This window comes from Perna viridis, chromosome 2, assembly GCF_037379345.1.
Source record: "Perna viridis isolate PV_CMFRI_1.1 ecotype Kerala chromosome 2, ASM3737934v1, whole genome shotgun sequence".
NCBI classification, from domain to species: domain Eukaryota; kingdom Metazoa; phylum Mollusca; class Bivalvia; order Mytilida; family Mytilidae; genus Perna; species Perna viridis.
The window spans coordinates 52,413,324-52,437,628 of NC_142446.1; the positions used below are offsets into that span (position 1 = coordinate 52,413,324).

The 24,305-nt window shown below is 31.8% G+C and overlaps 1 protein-coding gene across 3 annotated transcripts; it reads right to left on the bottom strand.

The window, feature by feature from the left end:
• Nucleotides 1-1,703: 1,703 nt before the first annotated feature.
• On the bottom strand, nucleotides 1,704-17,173 carry LOC148625972 (uncharacterized). 3 transcript variants are annotated; one of them, XM_088569452.1, is made up of 9 exons: nucleotides 16,780-17,173; nucleotides 11,828-11,899; nucleotides 10,694-10,729; nucleotides 10,468-10,482; nucleotides 9,392-9,502; nucleotides 8,780-8,909; nucleotides 7,427-7,619; nucleotides 5,910-6,054; nucleotides 1,704-5,433 (listed from the first exon to the last, which is right to left on the bottom strand). In XM_088569452.1, exons 1-9 carry the CDS (start codon nucleotides 16,853-16,855, stop codon nucleotides 5,270-5,272), a joined length of 942 nt encoding a protein of 313 aa, XP_088425578.1. In that variant the 5' UTR covers nucleotides 16,856-17,173; the 3' UTR covers nucleotides 1,704-5,269. The 3 variants fall into 3 exon arrangements, with proteins under 3 accessions (XP_088425578.1, XP_088425579.1, XP_088425580.1); XM_088569453.1 differs by lacking the exon at nucleotides 16,780-17,173 and adding an exon at nucleotides 12,353-12,425; XM_088569454.1 differs by having other exon boundaries at nucleotides 5,290-6,054.
• Nucleotides 17,174-24,305: the final 7,132 nt, after the last annotated feature.

The window sequence follows — 24,305 nt, forward strand, 5'->3', positions numbered from 1 at the left end:
TACATTTGAAAAAGATGAATTTGTCATAAATGTACATCAGACTTTTATTGCAATATTGTGACGTCATATGGGTCAATAATATATCTTTCTGATAAAGTCGAGAGTGTTCAAATACAGGCCATTAAAATAATTAAAGTTGGGACAAAGTTGGCTTTTACTAAAAACTATACGCCGAGACTGGGTTGGTAAACTTGTGGGTCGTAGAAAGAATCATAAACTTATTATGATCACAAAATGGTTCAACTGGCCGCCCCGATCATCTTTGCAATTTGTTGCCAGATAGGGTTTCGAACTTACGTCCCCACTTCACTCGACGATCAAATAACATGGCTGAAATTCCTACGAAAACTAATCTTTATTCGGGATACTTCTTACCGTCCAGTGTTAAAATATGGAATAATTTGCCTCTCGACATCCGTAAAACTTAGACATAAGAAACGTTCAAGAACTTTATTAAAGTTCAGAATAAAAAATGGCAAGTCCTCCTTACATATGGACAGTATTGAATGCGCATTTATTTACGCGAAACCTTATAGATAACCCATACTGTACGGTCATCGGAAACGACAGCAAATTATCTACGCAATTGTAATAAGTATGCAGCCATTCGAGAAATTAATTTATTTTCCCTCGATCATCCTATAACACTAGCATCCAAAATCTTGATTCACGGGTCAGATGCTTTATACCAAAACATACAAACTTTTACAAATGTGCAAAAGTATATAGTAGACAGTAAAAGATTTGTGAACACCAAAATACCACCATTGTACCTTTAATGAAATCTTCTGTTTTTTCATATATCATATTCATTATAAAAACATATTTTTCATAAAAAAAAACTTGAGCTACCAAAGTACTACGTAAATTCAGCACGTCCTTGTTTTAAGGAGACGGGCTTTATATAAGCCCTGCTTGTTTACGAATCTTTGCCATATAATTATTGTATTGATTGTATATATTTTTTTTCTATTTTTTTTGTATTATTACTGAATAAGATATGTGTAAAATAAATAGATAGATAGATGATAGATGTACATCTGTTGTTAATCACTTTCGATCGTTAAAGTGTAAGTTCGCGATTTTGTTTTCAAATTTTGCATATGCATTTGGAACACTATACTGACCAATAAAAACTAACTCTTACATTTCAAATATTTATAGTAAGTCTAAAATTGGCATCGAAATATCAGAACCTCCACTAGAGAGGTCATGTGATCAGTCACAGGTGGCGTTGTATTCGATGTGGGCGTTGTCATCGATATGTCTAATAACTGCAAGGCCAAAAATGGAAGTGACCCAATATACACCGATTAAGTCAATTATAATATGTGGTGCAAGGTAGCTGGTTGTTTCACGGTCAGTGGCTCTAGTAGAAGTCTTTTTATCACCCATGACACGGCAGAAGATTTCACTGTGTGATCAAAATTGCTAACATAAATTTCCCTGTCACAGCTTTAACATACGTATACAGCAGTGCCACCGAAGTCTGCAGATATCACTTTAAATTTGCAATGATGTAAAGAACTGGGAACACGATGTTCAACTATTCAAGTATAAGTCCGGAAAAGTCAACCAAATAATAAATAGGAGCTGGGCGTTCCACTCTTTCAAGTATTTAATTCACTGTTTTAAATATATCGTTTATTATGATGTTATATAAATGGTTCATTATTTTACAAATAACATAAGTAACGCTCGAGGTTACAAGAGCGGAGCATGATAGTAAGCTAACTAAATATACAAAACCGTGCAGGGAATATGACACCCCAAAACTCCCTACCACAAATTATAAATAAAACATTAAAAATGTTAACTCTGACCAATGGCTAACTTTCTTAAGTTCAATCGAACCAAAATATTTACTTGTCAAAAGCAATTGATTAAATCAGTATAATGTTCAACGGGGGATAGTGTCATAAAATGTTATCAAAATAAAACTATAGATCTTTATCCTGTGATGCTGGGTTCAATCAACAGATGAGAAAGTCTGTGTATATAACTGTTAACATTAATCTTAATCCTGATCCAGCTAATTACTCATTTACTATTTACTGACCCATAATTAACCCAATACATACCAATGAAAGAAGTCCAATGGTAATTTTATTTGTATTTTCTATCAATTCTTAACAATCGTTATTAATTATAATTTAAAATGTTCAGACATTAACGCATCATCGTAGGTTTTGACATTTGTAAGGTTAAAAAAAGAAAGAAATCCACAAATCTAATTATTTTTCATTCCCCATGAACTTTTTTTTTTTATTAATTTCAATCCGTACAAAGGTACAGGATTTCCGTGTTTCGCGAGAACGGGTAAGTTACATTGTGAACAGAATTTAGCCCACTATGTGAACAATTTATATGAAATATTTGTTATGCATCTAATCATTCTGCAATGTAATAATGAATTCAGACTGCCGGAATTAAAAAAATGTAATATAATTGATATGGAAATCCTTTTATTTTTACATTTAATGGAAAAACCTTGCAACACATTTTATTGATAATAAAATTATTTTCTGTACCAAATTCTTGATTCTTTCCCACACTTCGATCGTATGCCGGATGTCATACGTCGAAGATAATTATTACCCCCTTTTCCTGTGTATGTTTTTTTACCTGTCCATCGTACAGATGTATACAAGTTTAGCTTCCTATCGCGCACCACTACACAATGGTGCAGGCTTACTCAAACCATCTATTTTAATCGATTTGTACTTGCACTTGTATATACCATGCATCCAGGTTGACGTTATGCAATATCTGCGTTATGAAATTTACCGCTGCAGAAAGTATAGATGTAAATGTAGATATACACTCTTGCGTCGGATATTCGAGAGCATTTTTCTTATGTCATGTAGCCCATATATACATGTAAATGTACAGTGTAATCTATGTACGTTTCTATCTGTGATCTACGTGAACACCGTCGACACATCACGTTCAGGGAGTTCAAGTGTTGCGTGTCGTGTGGTTAGAGAAAAAAGATTATGGAAGATTTGTTAATCCACATCACTTATTTATAAATAAAGTAATTACTTTCTTTCCCAAACTGCATAAACATTGTTTCGGTTTTAAAACGGTGATTTGTTCAAGTTGGACCATTTGCGGAAATAAAATAACCCAAGCTGCTATTTTTTAAATATTGAAGATGTAGATTTTAAAGCTTACAACTGACAAAATTTGTTTTACTATGTTAGTGAAATCGAAAAAAAAAAAAAGAAATTGCAGGAAACTGCAGGAAAACGTAAAAATCACCATAACCACTAAAATTAAAGTACATTTTTTTTGGTGTTAATTCGTGAGTCAACATGACACCAATTCGAATGAAATGATAGAGAAGATTCTAATGTCACATAGACAACATTGTTGAACGCTGACTTTGCCATGCTTTCTGTCTTGCACCTGCGTAAAACAGTCAAATTTGTCTCGTTCGACGGCACCTCTTCCACACTTATGTTCCAATATTTACGCTAGCAAAACTGTTCTCATGTGCACATATTTTGTTCACTCATTCTATAGATTTGCTGCATATACATGATTATTGTTATCACATCGCCCGATCGTTGAAGATTGTCATGTTTTCATCAGCATGGTTAGCAGGAGTTTTACCTGCGTATTGGCGAGTAACACTTCCGAGAGGGCGCTCTTGAATTGTAAGTAAGAAAGTAAGAAATCGGGCATTGAAATTTTGTTTTTTTATTAATATTAAAGGGAAAATGTATTGTTATTATATTTTTTATATTTTTTTATAACAAAAGTTATGTAATGGGAAGATTCAACTTATTCCCACATTCAATTCAAACAAAGGTTCCCCAGATTTTACGTCACTCATTTTTCTTACCTTCTTGAATAAATATTGCTTCTGCTTTTGCCTAGACATTTGTAGTTATTAATTAAGCTAATTTTCTGCGTAACTTTTGCACATTTTAAAACTGTATTTGCTTTTTATTATTTTTAACATAAAAGGATAAAGTTTTATTAATTTTCTGACGAAGTCTCAATTGTTTATTGATATTACCCATTAACAATAATAAAGTACTACACATTAGATAAGCTTGATGCTCCAAGCCTAAAACAAGAGAAACAACAGAGAAACAACAACAAGCACAAAACAGTACGTAACATAGTTACAACTATTTCTACGAAAATTTGCATATTCGTTAAGAATACGGGCATCCTAACACATCAATAAAGACGTCTATTGATTAACAAATATAACATTGAAATAAGGTCAAGTAAGTCAACCACGACAACGGTTCACCGTATCTGTGATTTGATATTTGGTATAAGTAACAGGATACATTTAGCCAATACTGAGAAATTAGCACAGTGCAAGTTCTATAATTACCACTTAAACAACCCTGTTCCCTGTAGTACACCAGAAATTCTATGGAAGATTGCAGTTATGAACTCTTGAATTTTTTTTATTACTAACTCATGTTGTTCAGGACAACTGTGCATCGTTATCAATATCGTTACATTATTTGTGTCCCTAAGATTGTGGCCTTAGCACTCTTCTCATTTTTTGACGATATTCTTGGATTTCTCTACTTTGTTATATTTTTAAACTACAAAAATATTGATATTTTGATTAAGTAGTTTACCATGCGATCATTTTTGTAAATTACTGTCGCGAATATTTTCGTCTCCTTTTGATTATCAGATTAGGTTTTTTTCGATTTATTTTGATGCCGAAGAAATGCATTTTAGCTCACCTGGCCGAAGGTGGAGAGTTTTGATCCGTCGAAAAACATGGCCGTTGTTACTAAAAATAGAACAAAGGGGTAAGACAGTAGTTTTTCGCATATATCTCCAAATTGGTTAGGTTTAGCCAATTCTGACATAGATAAAAGTGTTCAGCATGATGAGATCTATCAGCAGTCAAATTTTCATTTTAATCTATTAAGCCATGTTGGAGTTATTGCCCTTTTTCAAGTTTTTTTGCTATTTTTTATTTACTTTCTTTTAAAAATCTTCTCCTCTGAAACTACTAGAGCAACTGGAACCAAATTTGGTACGAATGTTTCTTGGGATATCTTGCATAGAACCGATGTGGGGATTTTTAATCCGTTGAAAAACATGGCCGCCGTTACTAAAAATAGAACATTGGGGATAAGACAATAGTTTTTTGCATATATCTCCAAAGAGGTTAGGTTAAGTCCACTACTGACCGAGTTAAAGTGTTTAGCATGATGAGATCTATCTGCGGTCAAATTTTCATTTTAATCTGTTTAGCAACGTTTGAGTTATTGTCCTTTTTTCAAAGTTTTTTGCTATTTTTAATTTTATTTCTTTCAAAAATCTTCTCCCCAGACACTGTTTTACCAATTGAAACAAAACTTGGTGTAAGTCTTCCTTCCTTAGGGTATCCTGCATAGAATTGAAGTGGGATTTTTGATTCGTCAAAAAACATGGCCACTGTTACTAAAAATAGAACATAGGAGTTAAACAGTAGTTTTTTGCATATATCTCCAAAACCGTTAGGTTTAGCCAAATTCTTTCAATAGCTGAAATGATTCTAATTTTAAGACTACAAAAGTCTTCAGGCATAAAATTTGTCAGACGCTTTCTTATAAGAGTTATTGCCCTTGACAGGGGAAAATCACAGGATTTTTCCAGTTTTCAGCCAATGTCTTGAAAACTATGATATATTTAGACTTTCATTTCCTAAAATGATCCTTATGATAAGTCCTGTCAAAGTTTTCTTGAGTCAAAATTGTTGGACAACTTCGTGTTTAATTTATTGCCCCTGAAAGGCAAAATCCAACCAGGTGAGCGTTTCAGCATTTTAGGTAACATCACAAAACAAGGATGAAAGTAAATTTCTACATATCATAAATACATTTTATGGTGTCATCAAGCCGATATAGAGTTAAAGAATAAAGCTTCGCCTTCCATACTATTATAATAGATGCGAAGAGCCTTGTTCTTATCAATCTGTCCGTTTCCATATGCATCATTTATCAAAGCTTCTGACTTCTGATAACCAGTTGATGTTGGATCAAAGTCTGAGCTAGCCCAACTGGCATAAGGTCCATAGTTATGCTGTGAAAATTACAACAGAAAACTTACGCACAAAGTACACCCGTTTTAAGACATTTTTTTTTAAAACCACGTGCATCGTCAATAAACTAGTTGATACCTTTCAAAAATAGTACAGACATATGCAATCATTTACACTCACTGATAATCTTTTAAATAAAAAAAACGATTTTTATCAGGTAGAAAAAGACAATACTGACCTATTGAAGATTAAATTTATATGGTCCGGTGTCATGTGTTTATATTGATTTAAGTAGCACTCCAGCTAAGAATCATAAAAAATGTGATTTAGGGGTAAAAAACCTACATATTTTTATTTTTGATATTTTGTTTGAACTGCCATAGTAAACAGAAATTAACATTCAGTTTTTCATATAACCAGTGTTCTTAGGAGATAAACATTATATAGAATGCACTGTAATTTTCAAAATTATGGGAAATAACTCTGTAAATGACACTCAAATACAATAGAATCTATTGGATTTTCAATGTTGATTATCTCCTAAGAGCAGACAGATTTGAATGAATAATTACACATTTCATAGTATAGACCCATAAAACAACTTAATTACAAAAATAAAAATATGTAGCCTTTTTTGGGGTGTATCACATTTTTCAGATTTTGCATGATTCTTACAAAGACAGTTATTTAAAAGACTGTCGCTGTAGAAATTAAACAGATCCTTAGATATGGGTGGCATAGAGTAAGTGTAAATTTTATCCTATAAACTATTTTGTTTCAATAGAATGTAAAACTCATTACAATTTAAGAAAGAACAAGAATTGTTCTTTATCGAAAATAGATGACTAAGAATATATGTTTACAGTTTCCTTACAAATAAACTAAACTATGAACAGATGGAAATGTTATTTTCCTTTATTTGGAAGTTTTGTACGTTTTATTCTTACATTTGAGTTAATTACAAAATAACATCAATTTCTTAGAAAACCTAGGTTGTGATCTCTACTGTATGTGGCATCAATTGAGTCTTCTACGGCCATCTTCTAATATAAAGATTTTCCTTGCCTAGTTTTTCTTAAAACATACTTTGAATGAACATACTTAATAATTCTAATGTAAAAACACAGGCCACCTAAATTGGTTTGAAGAATGAATGAGCCTAAATAATGACAACAATAAGAAAGACATTTTCAATATTTTGCAAACTTGAAATAATAATAATAATTAAAAAAAGACTGGTACAAAAAATTCAAAGCAAAACACTTAACTGACATTTTTTTTCATATTTCAATAGTAAATACTATCAACCAAATAATTTTACTTCAATTCAAATTTCATTTTTAAAAAAAACATTCCACGCAAGGAAACAATAAAAAAAAATAAATAAATAAAATAAAAAATAAAAAAAAATACCTGAACTAGAGCAAGTGATTGTCCCAACCAAGGCCACAACCTTTCACACGGAATAGATGCAATGACAGTATAAATAGGATCTTCATTCCGAGAAACATTCAGGTGACTGTCAATGTAGTTTTGACACTCCTTTCCAACGATAACAGACGAGGCGTTCTTTATGAGCCAGTTTCTTAAAATTCCATCTCCGTACCTGCAATTTTGATTTATTTGTTAATTGTTAAGTTAAAAATAAATCTTCATTTTGCAAAACAGAAGTTCATTTTCGATAACGGTATCTTAAATCTGGTATTTATTCACTCTCAAGACAAATACAAGTTCAAAAGACCTTCATATCAGATTTGTGGGTGAACGGTCTGACTATACACACCTATAAATTCTGGAAAAAAAGTATTAAAGCCTTATACTGTGAGAGTACTATTGTTTATGGTTATTAATTTTCGTGGTTTTCGTGGATAGACAAAATCACAAAATTTGGTTCACAACGAATGAGAGATTCCCATTGATGTGTACACTGAAAACATTCAAACCACCAATTCAAGAATCCACGAACTTACGTTTCTTCCATGATCCACGAAAATTGGTATCCACGATCCAAATATTTTCACAGTAATTCCAATCTCAACTCTCTGTAATGTATTTATCGTTTTCTTTTTTAGATTTATTCAGTGATATTGACACTCGAAATGATAGCAATCAAATACAGCTTGACACGGTTGTCAATATACGAGGTTAAAAGGTGAATAATGACTACATTCTTTTAAAGATGTGGTTTTACTATACACCGTCGAAAATGAAGGTGGTTATTTTCCCTGAGAAAACGCGAAAATTTAATCCCGCGAATATTAATGAAGATAAAATAAAATAACATTATTCATTTTTGTGCTTATTTATTAAACGTTTTGTCTGCAACGAGAAAGAAAAATACGAAATTTTCCAAAATTGCGAAAAAAAACATTTATACGGTATTGGTTGTAAGGAGCTACATTTTGAGTCAAAGGCAAAACGAATTTTTCTTCCTTGAAACCGATATTTATGTCAGAAATCTATTGCTAGCATAAATAATCACTGAATAGGCTCTTTTTGGTTTCCGTTTGACACATCAAAATGTATAATTTTCTAGGCTTTGACATTCATTTAGACAATAATCAGGAATTGGCTTGATTACAAAAATGGATTTTTAGAAAATATTTTTAATTAATGTTTGTCAAAGTAGTTTTATTTCTTCTTAAGTGGCATCACTTAAAAAAATGATTGTCAATGCCCCTTGTTTGCCGGTCGTTTTCCTCACATTTCACATTAGTAATGAGTATGGTCAAGCAGAGTTACAGAAGAAAAAGAAAAGTTTCATACCCAGAATAGCTCTTTGTTTTATGATCCAAAAACGCTTTTAAAGAACTGTTCTGTTTCAGTTTACCAGAAGCAAGCTTAAAAGATTCAGACAGCCCATAGCAAAAAATTGCATCTTGAAGCATATACTGTCCTGTAAAATAAATGTAACATATATTTTGGCTTTTTCCAAAATTAAAACAAACCATGGAGAGACATACATATAGGTATTTATTTTTGAGAAGAGAGGAAATAAGGGACGCAAATATAGAACGCGAAATAATTAAAACAACAAGCACATGCAAATAAGTAAATGGATTATGGACTCTCCTGAACTTGCCAGCATGCATTTTTTACTCGCCGAGTTGCTCATTAAATGTCATGGCCGATGAAGAAGAAAGAATAACTAAGAAATGGTGAAGAGATCGTTTCTAATTTAGCAGATGGATACATCTTAACAATCCACGTTTCCATGGTGACCACTGTAAAACTTTTGTATAAATGACTCTTGGAGCAACAAAACCTGTTCTAGAAACCTATTTATGAAAAATTTAGCATGTTACAAAAAATATAACTTGTTTTTCATCGGTTAATAATACTTTTTTTTCCCAAAACTATGACAAAGTGTCGTCTTACCAAAAGATGTAGGATCTAAAGACCCATCTCGTATACCATTCACAAGCGTCGAGTTAAATGATTGCATTCTTGAATCGAAACTCTTTTGCCATAACCACTCGCTAAGATTGTCTGAAATTATTGCTTTAGGTATCAAAATGTCTTGAATATAAGTGGTCTAAAGAAGGGGTTAGTTCAGTTATTATGTTGTTATCATAAGAGCATAGGCCAATTTAATGATGATATAAATAATGAGAAACGAAAAGTTTAATTGTGCTGGTTTTTGTCTGTAGTGTACATTAACAGACACAAGTTCTTTAAATCATAATATATATAAGAATGCAATGTTCGTAGAATTAACAATGTGAGCATGTGGAATTTCAATTTCCCAAGTGAAAGATTTGGTTTGTGTTTCCCGTCGGCCTATTAAGTTTAAAATAGCAAGGCAGTACTACCTTCCTTGAGACGTTCAAGTTTCCCATTTTAGCGGTCGTGCATCGTTTATCGTGCGTTTACACATTTTTTTGTGTTCGTTTAAACGCACGATAAACGCACGATATAAGCGTACGTTTAAACGCAAGCTAGGAGGGTTTGTTTAAACGCACGATAGAAGCGTTCGTTTAAACGCACGATAGAAGCGTTTTTTAATTGTGTACTTTGATTATTTCCTTGATTTAACTGTTATTTTTATATATTTTGCTACTATTAATTTGTATAATTTCACTAATTTTATTTCTATATTTTTCTGTCTTCTTTATATGTCAATATTATTATTTTTCGTCGGTCATCTATCGTGCGTTTTAACGCACGATATTAGCTTTCGTCTATCGTGCGTCTAAACGCACGATAGGAGCGTTCGTTTATCATGCGTTAAAACGCACGCTGGGAGCGTTCGTTAATCGTGCGTTTGGTGGGCATTTAGAGTGCGTGTGGGTATCGTGTGTCTCAAGGAGTGTAACATGTAATGATATACATGCTTTAAATGTGCATTTGCTGACAAAATTCCAATGTAGCTTTAATATTTTTAATAAAATAACACGCTTCTAAAACTTGAATGTAATTACTTAGTTTGACTAACTTGAAAAAAAAATACTTACATGAACACCCATGTTCTGTAATTTTTTTGTAATAGATTAGTATACAAAGGCTTGTTTTTAACAAAATACAAAAATACACTTATATTTAATTTTTTTATCAATGTGAGTTTAATGGTAAAAATATTATTTGAACAAATACTTTTTTAAAAGTTAATTTTCTTTAAAAGGCAAATATAAACGTTCATATTGATGAACATTGAATATGAAAATCGTACCATATCCTCACCTGTATCTAACCTAGGCAACTCTCGTTTTCCAAAACCTATTAATAAGAAAATTGCATGCCAATAGAGCAACCCAAAATGAACAACAGAACATTAAAGTCAACAAATTACAATGTAGCTTTTTTAAAACATGTTATGTAAAAATATTTTTTTTCAAGAAAGCTTAAGAAATTTTGACATACATTTTTGACTTTTTTATGCCAAATACATAGGACCGGTAATGACATAGAGATTCCAGAAGTTCATTACATTATTGACTTTTTTTTATGCCAAATACATAGGAGCGGTAATGACATAGAGATTCTAAAAGTTCATTCACTTTTGTTAAAAAATGTTTTCAAAAGAATTTTAGGAAATCATTATAAAAAATAAAATACATGACACTGTTAACGTTAATAGCTACATCTTCGTTACAAATTGAAAAAAAACCTATGTTTAAGCAATAAAATTAATGCATACATTGCTTTTCAAGAAAAATAAACAGAAACAAAGGTTAGTTCAAGAGGAGATTTCGTTAATCTCATTAGGGATGTCACTAATTTGTGTATCATTAAGTGTCGAATTGACTGGCAAATAAACAACTAAATGAACAATTGACAATTTCATGACCAAAAGACCCGATTTTCAAAAATTTATAACCTTTTTATTTTGTATCCAAATTTCGGTTCTGTAAAATGTTTTATTTAGGTAATATAAAAGATATATTGTATGTGAATGTATTACTCTTTAACTTTAAAAATAAATTTGTAAAAATAATTTTGTGTAACTTTTTTATTATCTTATACTCATATAGTCAAATTACTGAATATTTAATATACATTTCATTTTATTTGATGTTATGGGGACCAATAGAATTTTTCAATCATCATAAAAAAAATAAAATTTTGTATGATTTGATGATGATGCCCCTTGCCACTTAGTGTTTTTTGCCAACCAAAATTAAATCGCAAGTAAGTGATGACATCACGGAAACTCTCCTGTAGTTGAATAGTTCTTCTTAAATTGTTAAACAGAAACGGTTTAAAATTAAAAAAAAATGAATAATAATACATTTTGTATTATCTTCCATATTTTTTAACTTAGGGAAATAAAAAACGATCCTGATATAAGATGTGCCGTGTTGTTGTAACATTTACCTTTAAATGTACTAGCTGCGGAACTTAAACATTCAGGGCTTGCAGCACCCAATACATTGTCGTCAGTTACAACTGTGGAATAAAGTATAGGAATAAACTAACAACAAACTAGGAGAAAAAATAATTCGAACTTTTGAATCATTATTCTCCATTTTTTTTTGTACTTCTTATTTTTTAAATCTTATAATCTTTAATTTCAACATTTTGTTGGTTTAAAAAATCAAGAATCAATATATTTAAAAAAAAACGATATCTCAAAATACATTTTTTTCATTAGAGCATAACATGATAATAAAACTTGTGGTATTTTTTTTCGTAATGTTAAAATTCTTACCATTAATTAAACTATTACTTAGATTAATTTGTAACTATATACCATATAAAGATGAACGTCATTCAGGAAAATCAACTCTAAACCTTTCATTATACTTACTAAAAGTTTTAAATGACTTATATGAATACCGTTGAAATATCCAAAGTAAAAACAAAGATCTGAATTGTTTGCATAATAATTTCAGTTAATACCTGCACAATGTATGTGAAATAATGCCAGGAGAACGACAAAACGAATAAAGCAGAAAACCATAGCCATTACTGTCCTTACCGACTATCGGTAAATGCAAATTTCTTTTGATTTTATATTCTCCGTACTCCTATTATTCAATAGAAGAAAAGGTCAGAGAATATCACCTATTCATATAGACAGATAAAGGCATCAGTTTACCAGAGGCCAGTCAGTCGGTAGTACTGACGATTATAGCTGTCTTTTATAAGTTGATATGCATAAGTCATTTGCATACATCTGTTTGCAATAGTGTATTTGCAATAAATATAAATGTCCCCACACATTCTTGTGAGCATTATATTTATTTTAATAACCCTTTCACCGAAAGATGATTACGTGTACACCATATTGATATTTGAAATACATACATGAATGGTATTTTTGTATTCAATAACCAGTGGGTCAGTGCCACAGCTGGTGGACCAAAGGTACTTGGGAGTATTCACAAACCATGTAGTCGAACTTATCTGACCCAGACTTTTATCAGATTTTAATCATATTTATCAAATTAACAGTTTTACAAATTTCAAAATACCCAGAACAATGAGGCTTCAACCCTTGTAATGTACATTGCAGAACCTCGCGGTGATTTATTTAGCTTCCTATTTCGATAGTTGTGGTTTTAAGTACTTCTGGTATACAATTATGTTTTGATTTAGAAATTCCTATGTATTTGATCTCAGTACTGCTGATGAAATGTTACTCCCTGAAACAAGTGTTTAGCATATCAAAGTATGCAATATATATGATAGGAATTAATGTATTTTCTAGGTTTCCACTTTCCTATATCAAAACGTCTTGAGAAAAGACTTTCCAAGGAATAGAATTTCAAAGGATGAATATCAATCTTGCATTTGTTTCAATTTCAGTTTAGGATTGAGTTGGTCTCGTTTCTGGACCTAATCTTGATCTAAATTTCCAAGATAGACAATATCTTTGTCACGCTGTAGACAATCGTGATTACCAGGTTAAAAGGCAAGGTTGCTTGTCCAAAATAACATTTACTACCACGAACTTAAAAATTACCAGGTTAAAAGGCAAGGTTGCTTGTCCAAAATAACATTTACTACCACTTAAAAATTGTTGTGCCCCGTGCAGGTCCGGGTGTTAAAAGAATAGGCCTGCAGCAGCGCTAATCTTGTCGTATAAGGCGACTAAATAGTGCTCAGAAACCTAGCCGGGGGCTAGGCGCTATGCCCACAGAGCAACTTGGATGTGTGCCCCAGGTGGTGTAATGGGGTACCCCTGGCGTGTTACATGCTGGGGTTGTCAGGCTATAATACGGAAAACCTGACCGCAAACCTTAGTGGTGCACCGTGTTGGGAAAGATGCCACGTTCCTCGCACGTTAAAGAACCCTGCTGTGGTATTCGATAGGAGTAGGAACCTTTACGCTCCGCCACAGGAGGCTAAATTGGCCGACCTTACCCATCCCCTCTTTTTCCAGTGGCAATCAAAATTTGTCGACCCTATTATCCTTGTGACCCATCCTTTTTTTTCATTTCATGTTCATTTTATCATCCATTTCATGTTCATTGTCTGAAATAGCTGAAATATTGCTGCTCGGACGTTAAACCCCAACAAACAAAAATTGTTGTAAAACATGATTTCGAAGCACAATGACAAATATTTATGATAAACCTTGTTAGGTTTCGCTGCTAGTAAAAAATCCAATTCTGAAACTCCTTTTGCTTTATACTTTTTTTCTGTGTATGTTTTCTTGAAGTGGTGTATGTATTGCAATAATCGAATATATTTCAATGATAAATATGTTTTTGACTCATTAAATATCATTAAATACTGGAATGAATAATAAAGCTTGTTTAAATAAAACATAAAACAAGAATACAAAACATCAATTAAAATACAAAAGAAAACATCAATTAAAATAAAAAAGAAAACAACAATACAAAACAACAACAAAACAAATAACAAAACAAAACAAAACAGACAACCCAATAAATACAAGTAAACAAAACACCAAATAAAAAGTAAAAGTAATACAAAAAGCACAAACAAAATAGTAAGTTTTAATGCAAATTCCACAAAGGTATTTCCAGAGAGAAAAAAGTCATATGTTAAAAAATATACTGTAACAAATGATTAAAAAGCTAGAGAGAGTTACAGTCCTTGATCTGCTAAGGTGTATTAAGGATAGCTCCGACAAATTCAATTGAGTGTTGTTTATCCAGATTTGTTCTGGAAGTTCCTAAGGCATTAACGTTTACACGTAAATGCATTTTGATACATTAAAAGGCAGTATTCTGATTGTAAAATAACTTTTTTCGTTGAACGAAACAACAATAACAAACATGGCGGCGTCCGATTCTGATGTTGCGAGAACAGACACTAACGCTAGTGGTGATAAAAAAGTTGATGACGACCCTAATTCTGTGAAAGACAGTGATATATTTGGTTCTGTAATTCCCCAAAAAAGAATCATTTGTCACACATGTTGAAATATACAAGGCTATCGGCGAAGTAGTAGACCCATGTACAATCAAAGGTATCCAACGTATTCGTCGTATGTGGCGTATATATATGGACAACCAGGAAGGTCGATTGTCGTTGTTAACAAAGGACATTGCGCTGAGGGGCAAGCAAATAAACATTCACACACACAATCCAAACAACCCTTTGACTGCAAACCTGGCCATAATGAAAGTTATAGTGAAAGGGGTCCCTCTTAGTGCTGATGATGGCATTATTAAAAGAACAATAGAACTTAACGGGGTGAAAGTGGATTTCATAACAAGAGCACATATCAGAGTTGATGGGAGACTCACTAACTGTGAAAATGAAGACAGGATCCTATTGTGTAAAACCTTTATAGAACCTCTACCTAAATTCATGAAAATGGGGAGACACAGTGCTATAGTCTTACACAGTGGCCAGCCTACAGACAGTTATTCAAATGAGTCCAATGTTAAAACATGCAAAAAATGCTTTGAAACTGGGCATATGATTCTAAAATGTCCAAATGATTGAAAATGTAAAAGGTGTAATGAATCAGGGCACAGACAAATGGATTGTCCAGAAGCATTAACACCAGAAATGTTTAGTGACAATGAAGGTAAAGATGATGATGATGATGTTGAATTAAGTGAAAATGAAAATGATGATAATGATAGTACAAAAGCTGATGAGCCTGAGATACAACAAGAACAATGTGAACAACAAAAACAGACAATAAAACAACAACAGACAATGAAACAACAGCAGAAAGAAAAAGGGGTAAACAGTCAAATGGACAGGCCTTTGGGCAATCTGACAAGACACCCCATCAACAAGAAAAACCAAGAACTGGGAGAAATCAAAACACTTCCAAAAAAAAAAATGAAAAGTCTGTTTCTTTTGTTAAATCTCAAGGTACAATTGACGCTTCTGTAAACACTCCAGAAAGTAGAAATCAACATGGTATGGGTAGAAACAAAAATCAACACACTCCTCCAACACCTGAGGAGAGGGACAAAGGTAAAAAAGCAAATAAAGGTTAATTATTATGTGATAGTGTAATATTAATTAAACCCTTCAAAAAAACTTTAAAAAAAGATAAAAATGGTATGTAAAAACAAGCTCTTCAAAAAAGTAAACATTGAATTGTGTTTTTGTGAAAAGATAATGATTCTTTTCTTAAAGTTTGTTGTATTGAATTTAATTGTGATGTATATTTCACAAAGAGATGATATTAACATTTGTGTGAAGGATTCTAATATAAAGAAAATCAAAAGTTGTTTTAGTTTTTTCTTTTGTATGCAATACATCTTTAATGTTGTGTAACACTATAATTAAGTTGTACCGTACAGGCACTTACTTTATTACGTTGTTACAAACTATGAAAAAATGTAAAACAATACAAGGTTCTAATGTAAAATCAAAATATTTAATAGAAAGTGGTAATAACAGAGTTGCTAAAATAGAGTTAATTATGTCAAACTATGTAGCTGATTTAATTTACAAAAACTGTGAAATGAGTTTTACCAACAATAGCTTGTTAAATAATTCGTTTACAAACAAAAACGAAAGAATAAAATATGTCAAGATCACATATCCTATTTATGTTTACAAACGTTTATTAAAACAGCTGAAGTTTGTTTACGTTTTACCTATTCTATTTTTAGCACTAGACAAACTATATTTGGGTTTTTGTTTATACCGCTTTATAGCATGTATGTACGACACTGTCCATTTAAATTCTGATTTAAGACCAAATTTTGGAAATTTACTTATCACTTCATATTTCATCCGATCTAGAAGTGGTTACAATATTTGTCTCAATCGGTGTTTTCATAACATCTTATACGTGTACTTGCATATGTTACACGATGTCTGCAAAAAGTATTTGCTAGCGTATACTGAAGAAACTTATAAAATCGAGAAATACTCACAGTATTTTATCCGTTTGTGTCTCGAGCTCCACGTCTTTGTAGGGTTTGCTGTCTCGGTGCGTTTCCAAGAACACATTGATAATTTTATCTCGTTTTGAGTAAGGAAACACTTGTTCAATCCGAATTCATCACATTTTGTTCCAAAGTTTTCATCTGACAGCTATCTTTCACAAAATAAGCAATTTGTCACAACTTACATTTTTTATATTTCTCAGGCTAATACCCATTGTCACTTCAGAACAATAACTTTTCCACTTTTTACGGATGTTAATGTTATTTTAGATGAAAAAAGTGAATATCCAGGTAAAATAGCACACGCTTTTGACCACATGTTTTGTGTCTATCATTATAAAGCTTTGACCCAGACAAGGGCAATAGGTGCTATCAGGTCACCTACACTAGAAATGCATTTTTTAAAAAAGTAAATAGTATGCTTAAAGAACATGGGATTGGAATTCCTATATTGGGGGGTGATTTTAACGATAATTTCAAAAGTATTGATAGGAAAAGTACTAGAGTAGGGACACAAAATAACCAACCAGTTAATAGTCTTAAAGTTTTAATAAAAGAAAATAAGTTAACTGATATCTGGAGACTTTTAAATGAAAATAAACAACAATTTACTTGGCGGAGAAAGGATAAATCTCAAGCGAGTCGCATAGATATGATATTGATCGGAAAAGATTTTATCCCGTATGTAGAATGTTGTAAAATTAAGCCAGCTGTCATTGATTATACAGATCATCAGAGCATATTTTTAAAGTTTAAGACCGGTGCGTCAGAAAAAAGGAGGGGTTATTGGAAGATAAAGAAATCGGTTTTAAATGATGATGTTTATGTAAATACGATTAATCTATTAATTGATAAGTGTTTTAAAGATAAACAAAATACTAATGACATACAATTGGCATGGGATGTTTTCAAATTGAGGTAAGGGAGATGTTGAATATTGCAGAAATAAAGCAAAAACAACTAGGGAAAATTTGAAACTTCTTGAGAAAAAATTGGAACATAAGTTGAAGGTAAGGGATGAACAAGACGTAGATTCAGATATTACAGATAAGGAAATTAATAATCTTGAAATTGAAATTGGTAAAATTTACGATGAAAAGGCAAAAGGGCACAAATCAGATCTGGAGAAAAATGGATTGAACTTGGTGAAAAAAATAATTCGTATTTTCTTGGTTTAGAAAAACAGAGACAAATTAAGAAATCAATTAACGAATTAACGTCCGGGATGGAAACATTCTAACAGATCAGGGGGAGTTGCTAAAAAATATTAAAAATTATTATGAAAATTTATATTCATCTCCTTATCCAGGCAAAATACTTAGTGACCAATACATATTTAATACTAATCTTGATCCTAAAATAGGCGAAATTGACAAATCTAATTGTGACGGAGAAATAACATTAGACGAATGTACTAACGCTATTTTTAAAATGAATCTTAATAGGTCACCTGGTTTAGACGGACTAACTGTCGAATTTTACAGAAAATTTTGGGGGAAATTGAAAAATATTATAGTTTCGGTTTTAAATACTGGCTATAGAAACCAAAACCTCACATATTCACAACGTACAAGTGTATTAACACTTTTATTTAAAAAGGGAGATCCTTTGTCTTTGGATAATTATCGCCCAATTTCGCTCTTAAACGTGGATTTGAAACTTCTGTCATATATTCTGGCTCAAAGGTTAAAACAAATTTTACCTGATATCATTAATGAAGATCAGACTGGTTATGTTAAAAATCGTTTTATTGGTTTCAACCTGCGGCAAATACAAGATGTTATCGACTACACAGAGTTATATAAAATAGAAGGGGCAATTGTATTTGTTGATTTTTCAAAAGCGTTTGATTCCCTAGAATGGAATTTTATGTTAATTGTTCTTAAACATTTTGGTTTTAATGATTCATTTATATCGTGGGTTAAAACGTTGTATAATGGTATTCAAACTTGTATCACTAATAATGGATGGATTTCTGAAATATTTAAAAACACAAGGGGAATACGCCAAGGATGTCCTTCATCTGCTCTTTTATTTGTATTATCTGTAGAAATAATGGCATCACGAATACGAAGTAATAATGACATCAAAGGTATCAATATCAAATTAGACCAAAGAAATCATAGTATAAAAATTTCTCAGTTAGCAGACGATACTACTCTGTTATGTAGCTCAAAGCAAGAAGTAGAATTTGCTATGAACGAAATTGAAATTTTTGGGTCTTTTTCTGTAATGAAGACGAAGATTATCTTCACTACTTTATATCCTGTTCGTGCTTAGATAATATTTGGACAAAAATACAAGAAATTCTTCGTGTATGTAACATGAATTTTGAGATTACTTTAAAACATCTTGTTTTGGGATATACAATATTTGATGAAACATATTTTTGGTTAAACCTCTTATTAACTATAATAGGTTTTTCTATTTATAAAGCATAATATGTATCTGAACATAGAACCAAACATGTTAATACTTTTGATATCTTTGTTAAAGAATTGAAGACTACAATTAACTCAGTTAATAGTAATTCAAAATTAATATTCATCAAAAATTATGTATCAAACAACTATTAGAAGTGATATTGTATGTTAAGTTGAATGTATTTATGTATTAGTAAATTTATGTTTGAAATATTTTATTTTGACACTTTTTACTACCGTGGGTAACTAGTGATTATGAACAGGGAGCGTCAGAAGGTGCTTGGACTTCTGACGTAAACTGTAACAAGCTTTATTGATAAAAAAGAATATTATTTGTTGTTAATTTGATTAAAAGTGTCGAAATATTACGTCTTATTGTATACGTCTTATTATAGAACCAAACAGGGATACAGGTTATTGAAAGTGAAGGCCAACTACCTACTTTTGCGTACAAAAGGCTGTGGAAAGTTGGAGATAAGTGATTTTATATACGAAGCAGATGAAATGATTGTCTTTTTGTATTTCTTGGTTGTACAAGTTTTGGCGGTATATAGTAACTCAGGTAAATCTCTATGTTTAAAACGTTGTTTCATTTGTTATATTAAACTACACGTAAAAGGCTCATATATTAATGCTGGGAATTGCTACAACAGACAAGGATGGATGAGGTAATTGTGGTTGAGGCATCATGTTCATAGATACTTTATGATTATATTTATCTTACCGAAATGTTTGTAGTTTCGTATTAAATTAGCAGCTTTATAAAAGTTAGGCAAGAAATTATTCATGTGGGTCAAAATCCAACCCAATGCACTTTTGGTTCTGATTTGAAAACAGTTATATAAAGATCACATAACCAGTCTTAATTAGTTTGTCCTTCGACTGGCGCACTTTTGAGGTAAAAAATGTATTGATTGTGTATGAAATCGGCACTTCGAAAGAGTAATCATTCTTAATTTAGTTTAACTTGATATTATTTCTTTAGAGATAAATGGATGGTTTTCTAATACAGAAACGACTATCGTTACGTAAAATATAGCAAATGTAGACCAAACAAAGCATCGTTTTTCCGGTGTTTTTCTTCATATATATATATATATATATATATATATATATATATATAGAAGGGTCTGAAAAATTCCCAACGATGTTAGAACTGTCAAATTTTTGGTCGTTCCCTCTGCGGGACTCGAACTCGCACCGCTGTGACATCTATGGCAACACCGCCTGCACTAAGTCCAGCGCCCTAGACCAATCGGCCAGCTAGGCTATATAAAAATATAGCCTTCGCTGGCCGGGTCATTCCTCCTCGTAGGATTAATCTATATATATATAATTTCTGCCGCAGGCAGTGTCTGAATTATATATAGGCAAGTTTTTAATCAACAATTTTTCATTGTAAGCGCTTCGTATCTATTGTCAAATTATCAGAATTTTATACATTAATTTGAGGAGGTACATAACACCTAAGGAAATAACTGTAAAAAATCAGCAAAACGTTTTATTTTGTGACTTTCAAAGCATCATAGTAATATTTTTTTTTATAAGCTACTACTAATATTTATTCATTGAAATTATACCCTCGAAACATGTGGTTACAATTTCCTTAAATTTATATATTTTGCCTCTGTTATAAAAGTAAAATACTGTATGAAATGTCAAGAAATTTAAACGGTCCATATAAATTTCAGTAAAGATGTTAGGTATCCCCTTAAAGGAATTCTTTTTCTTCAAGCTTGCCTTTAAACAAAACTAAACATAGTTACATAAATTTCCCAGTGGATTATTGAAATTTTTAATAAATATAACATTCATAGTAAAACGGAGGCATATTTTCATGTAAGTATTCAATGCTGGTAATTAAAATATCTGTATTTTTTTTGTCAAGTTAAGGTATTTTCAATTGTTCCAACAATCCTTAAACGTATTTGACTGTGATAAAATCATGTTATAATTTTATACATATTTTACAGTAACTGCTGAAGACCCGGCAAGTCCCGAATGTTTTCAATATGGAACTGGTGACCAAATTCTAAATGATAAAATATACGCTAATATCTTATTCAAATGAATTCGTTACAATGGTTGTGGCTACATGTCCCCCTATATATATATCGCATTGACGGTCCTTCATTATTACCTTTGCGCGCCATTTACGTAAAAAGACACACTTTTGGAAATATCTTTGTCTACAGTTGGTAACATCTTGCAACTTGACCATGTTTTCTATCTAAAAGTCATGTTTTAATCCCACATTCAAAACGCAAATGAATCAACCATACCTAAACCTTTATCTTGTAAAAAATGTTCTTATAATTGGAAAGGCAGCAAGGAACAACACGTTTCCTATACAAATGTTATAAGCATTTATAAAGCGAGAATCAACTCTGAATGTTCTTCAAGTTACCTTTTCGTGTGCATGAATCAAGCTATAATCGGAGCTATATGGAAATCAGATATAGCAGTTTCTATTAAAATAAAATCAAAAACATAAACACATAAACATAAATAAAAACTTGGAGTCCGACATATGATCATTATGCAACTGTTTGTCAGTTTAGTGCAGCATTAAAATAATATGTCCTGAGTAAAATAAACTAACATATTTTTACATTTGTTTTCATTTATAACATTGCATTGTAGGATTTGGAAAAAGAGACAAAAATTTCCGCGAAGAAGGTGAGTCTACGATCTTTGATAAAAGTGAAATGTTGTATTCTTTGAAGGTACATGTATCAACGAAATAATGTTATAATTCTAATCATGACCTAGTTTAATTTCTGATAAATTTAAAGTATTGACACATAATATAAAATAATAATATCTTGACCTGGTTTAATTTCTGATAAATTTAAAGTATTGACACATAATATAAAATAATAATATCATACGACAGGCTTAACCTTAATGTTTTGTTTGCAGCATATACGAGTAATCAATGGCACCAAGATTTGAGCGGAAATCAATATAATAAAATCCAAGGATAAAGACTTAACACGGAAAATAGACAAATGCAATAAAAGAACATGGAATAATTCAAATAACAAAGAAAGAATAATAAATGAGCAACCCGGACTCAACTGAAAACTAGGAGCATGGACCAGTTGAACCGGTAGGTGAACGTTGTCTTTTCTTTTTGTTCATAACATGTCAAGTTCGGGGTAGACGAAAGTAAAAAAAATATATGACGTAATGAACAAATGATGAAATAATAAATCGTTCAGACTATAATACAACCCTCCCTACTACTTTAAAGTGAGGTGATTAGTGATAGTAATGACTTTCAGTCCTTTTGGTTTCTATATTTCCCTTATTTGTTCCTCATGAATAACTTGATCAATTTAAATGAAATATTTTGAACTTTTATTGTTGCACTTAGAGAAAGTAATCAATGAAAGCAAGGATAAAGCGGTAATCAAATGAATGTAATCCAGGGACAAAGACCAGACATGGAAAACAGACATACACAACAAAGAACATAAAGTAACTAAAATCATACATACAAAGTAACAAAAGTAAATGAGCAACTCGGACTCCACTAAAAACTGGGAGCATGGACCAGGTGCACCGGTAGGGTAAGCGTCCTCTGCGTTTCTAGAAACACCCGCCGAGTTGCTCATAAAAAGTCAAGTCCGGGGTAGACATACGAGGAAAGGAAAACTATGACCTGTTGAATAAATCAATTTTCATGGTGCTGACGGATACACCATAACGATCCACAAATTCATGATGACGACCATAAAACTTCTGTAGTGATGACTTCAATCTTGTAGCAACATAACCCTGTTCCAGAAGCCTATTTGTTAGAGTTCTAGCGCGATACAAAAAGTCTGCGTAGTTTCGGCAAGCTCTGGCATAACGTATGAGTTGTGATATGAACACTCCATACGCAGGAGCCGAAGGGATGTTGCCACAGATGAAAGGAAAGTTAACAATTCTGAATGAAAGGTAATCACGTTTGTCGTAAAGTTTGGTCAATAGTTTTCCTTTACCATTGATTTCTAAGTGTAGGTCAAGATATGAGGCTGACTTCACAGTGTCTGTAGTATTCTTTTGGGTAGATGCGATGTATCAAATCCCAAATTTAGGATTGTTTAAAGATAATGCGTCATCTATATAGCGGAAACTGAGATTGAAGGATCTAGCCAAACGATATTCTTTCTTTCTGATCAGATCAGCTTTAAAGTGAGCCTCATAAGAGTGAAGGAATAAGTCAGCAAGTAAAGGAGCACAATTTGTTCCCATTGGAATGCCGACCGTTGTTGAAAAACACGTCCACCACACTGGACAAATATGTTGTCGATTAACAATTCCAGAAGAAAACCCAACCAGACAAATGATGCTTTTTCTTTCTACTTATGCTATACTTCTACATAACATTAATAATTTACGCATTCAGATCTGCACTATTTAGAACATCACGCATTCATCCCTGACTAAAATCAACAACATGAAACAAAACCAGGAAAAAATAACTTTTGCAAAGTGCCAATTTCATTTACAATTTATATAATTTTTATCTCTAAAGTGCAACAACCAAATTAAAATTCAAGACTGGTTATGTGATCAGTAACTGATTCTGAACAAGAAATAAAACTTAATTCGGTGGGTTTTTGACATGGGTGAATCACCTTCTGTCTTGAAAAAAAAAAACAAACAAAATGACAAAAAAAAACTACTAATTTAATATTTGTTTTCTATTGCCATTGAAAAATAAGAATAAGAAAATAAGGATTTAAATTTGTACTGTTTGTATAGTGAACATGTGTACAATATAGAGCCATACTAGTTCAAGTGAAACTATTCGTACGACTCTTTAAAACGCATTTCAAATGCTTATTGTTTTGAAGAGCCACCCTGTACTCGTAAGTGTTATTGTCTCCTTATATAAGTAATTTCAAATGTTGCTGTTATTGCATTAGTTTAAATATATATAACTGCCATTAAGAAACCGATAAACGTATAAAGGTTTTCTAGGAACTGTTGTGGAAAAAAGACGTTAATGCGTATATCATAGTTTATTTCATTATCAAATACATTGACCCCAGTGACATAAGAATATGGCAAACATGGTTAACATACGTATTAAAC

Coding starts and splice junctions, on each gene's coding strand:
- LOC148625972 (XM_088569452.1), bottom strand. CDS start 16,855: ATGTGTTCTTGGAAACGCACCGAGACAGCAAACCCTACAAAGACGTGG. Junction 11,900..16,779: donor ACACAAACGGATAAAATACT/GTGAGTATTTCT, acceptor TTTATTCCACAG/TTGTAACTGACGACAATGTA. Junction 10,730..11,827: donor CGCAGCTAGTACATTTAAAG/GTAAATGTTACA, acceptor TCTTATTAATAG/GTTTTGGAAAACGAGAGTTG.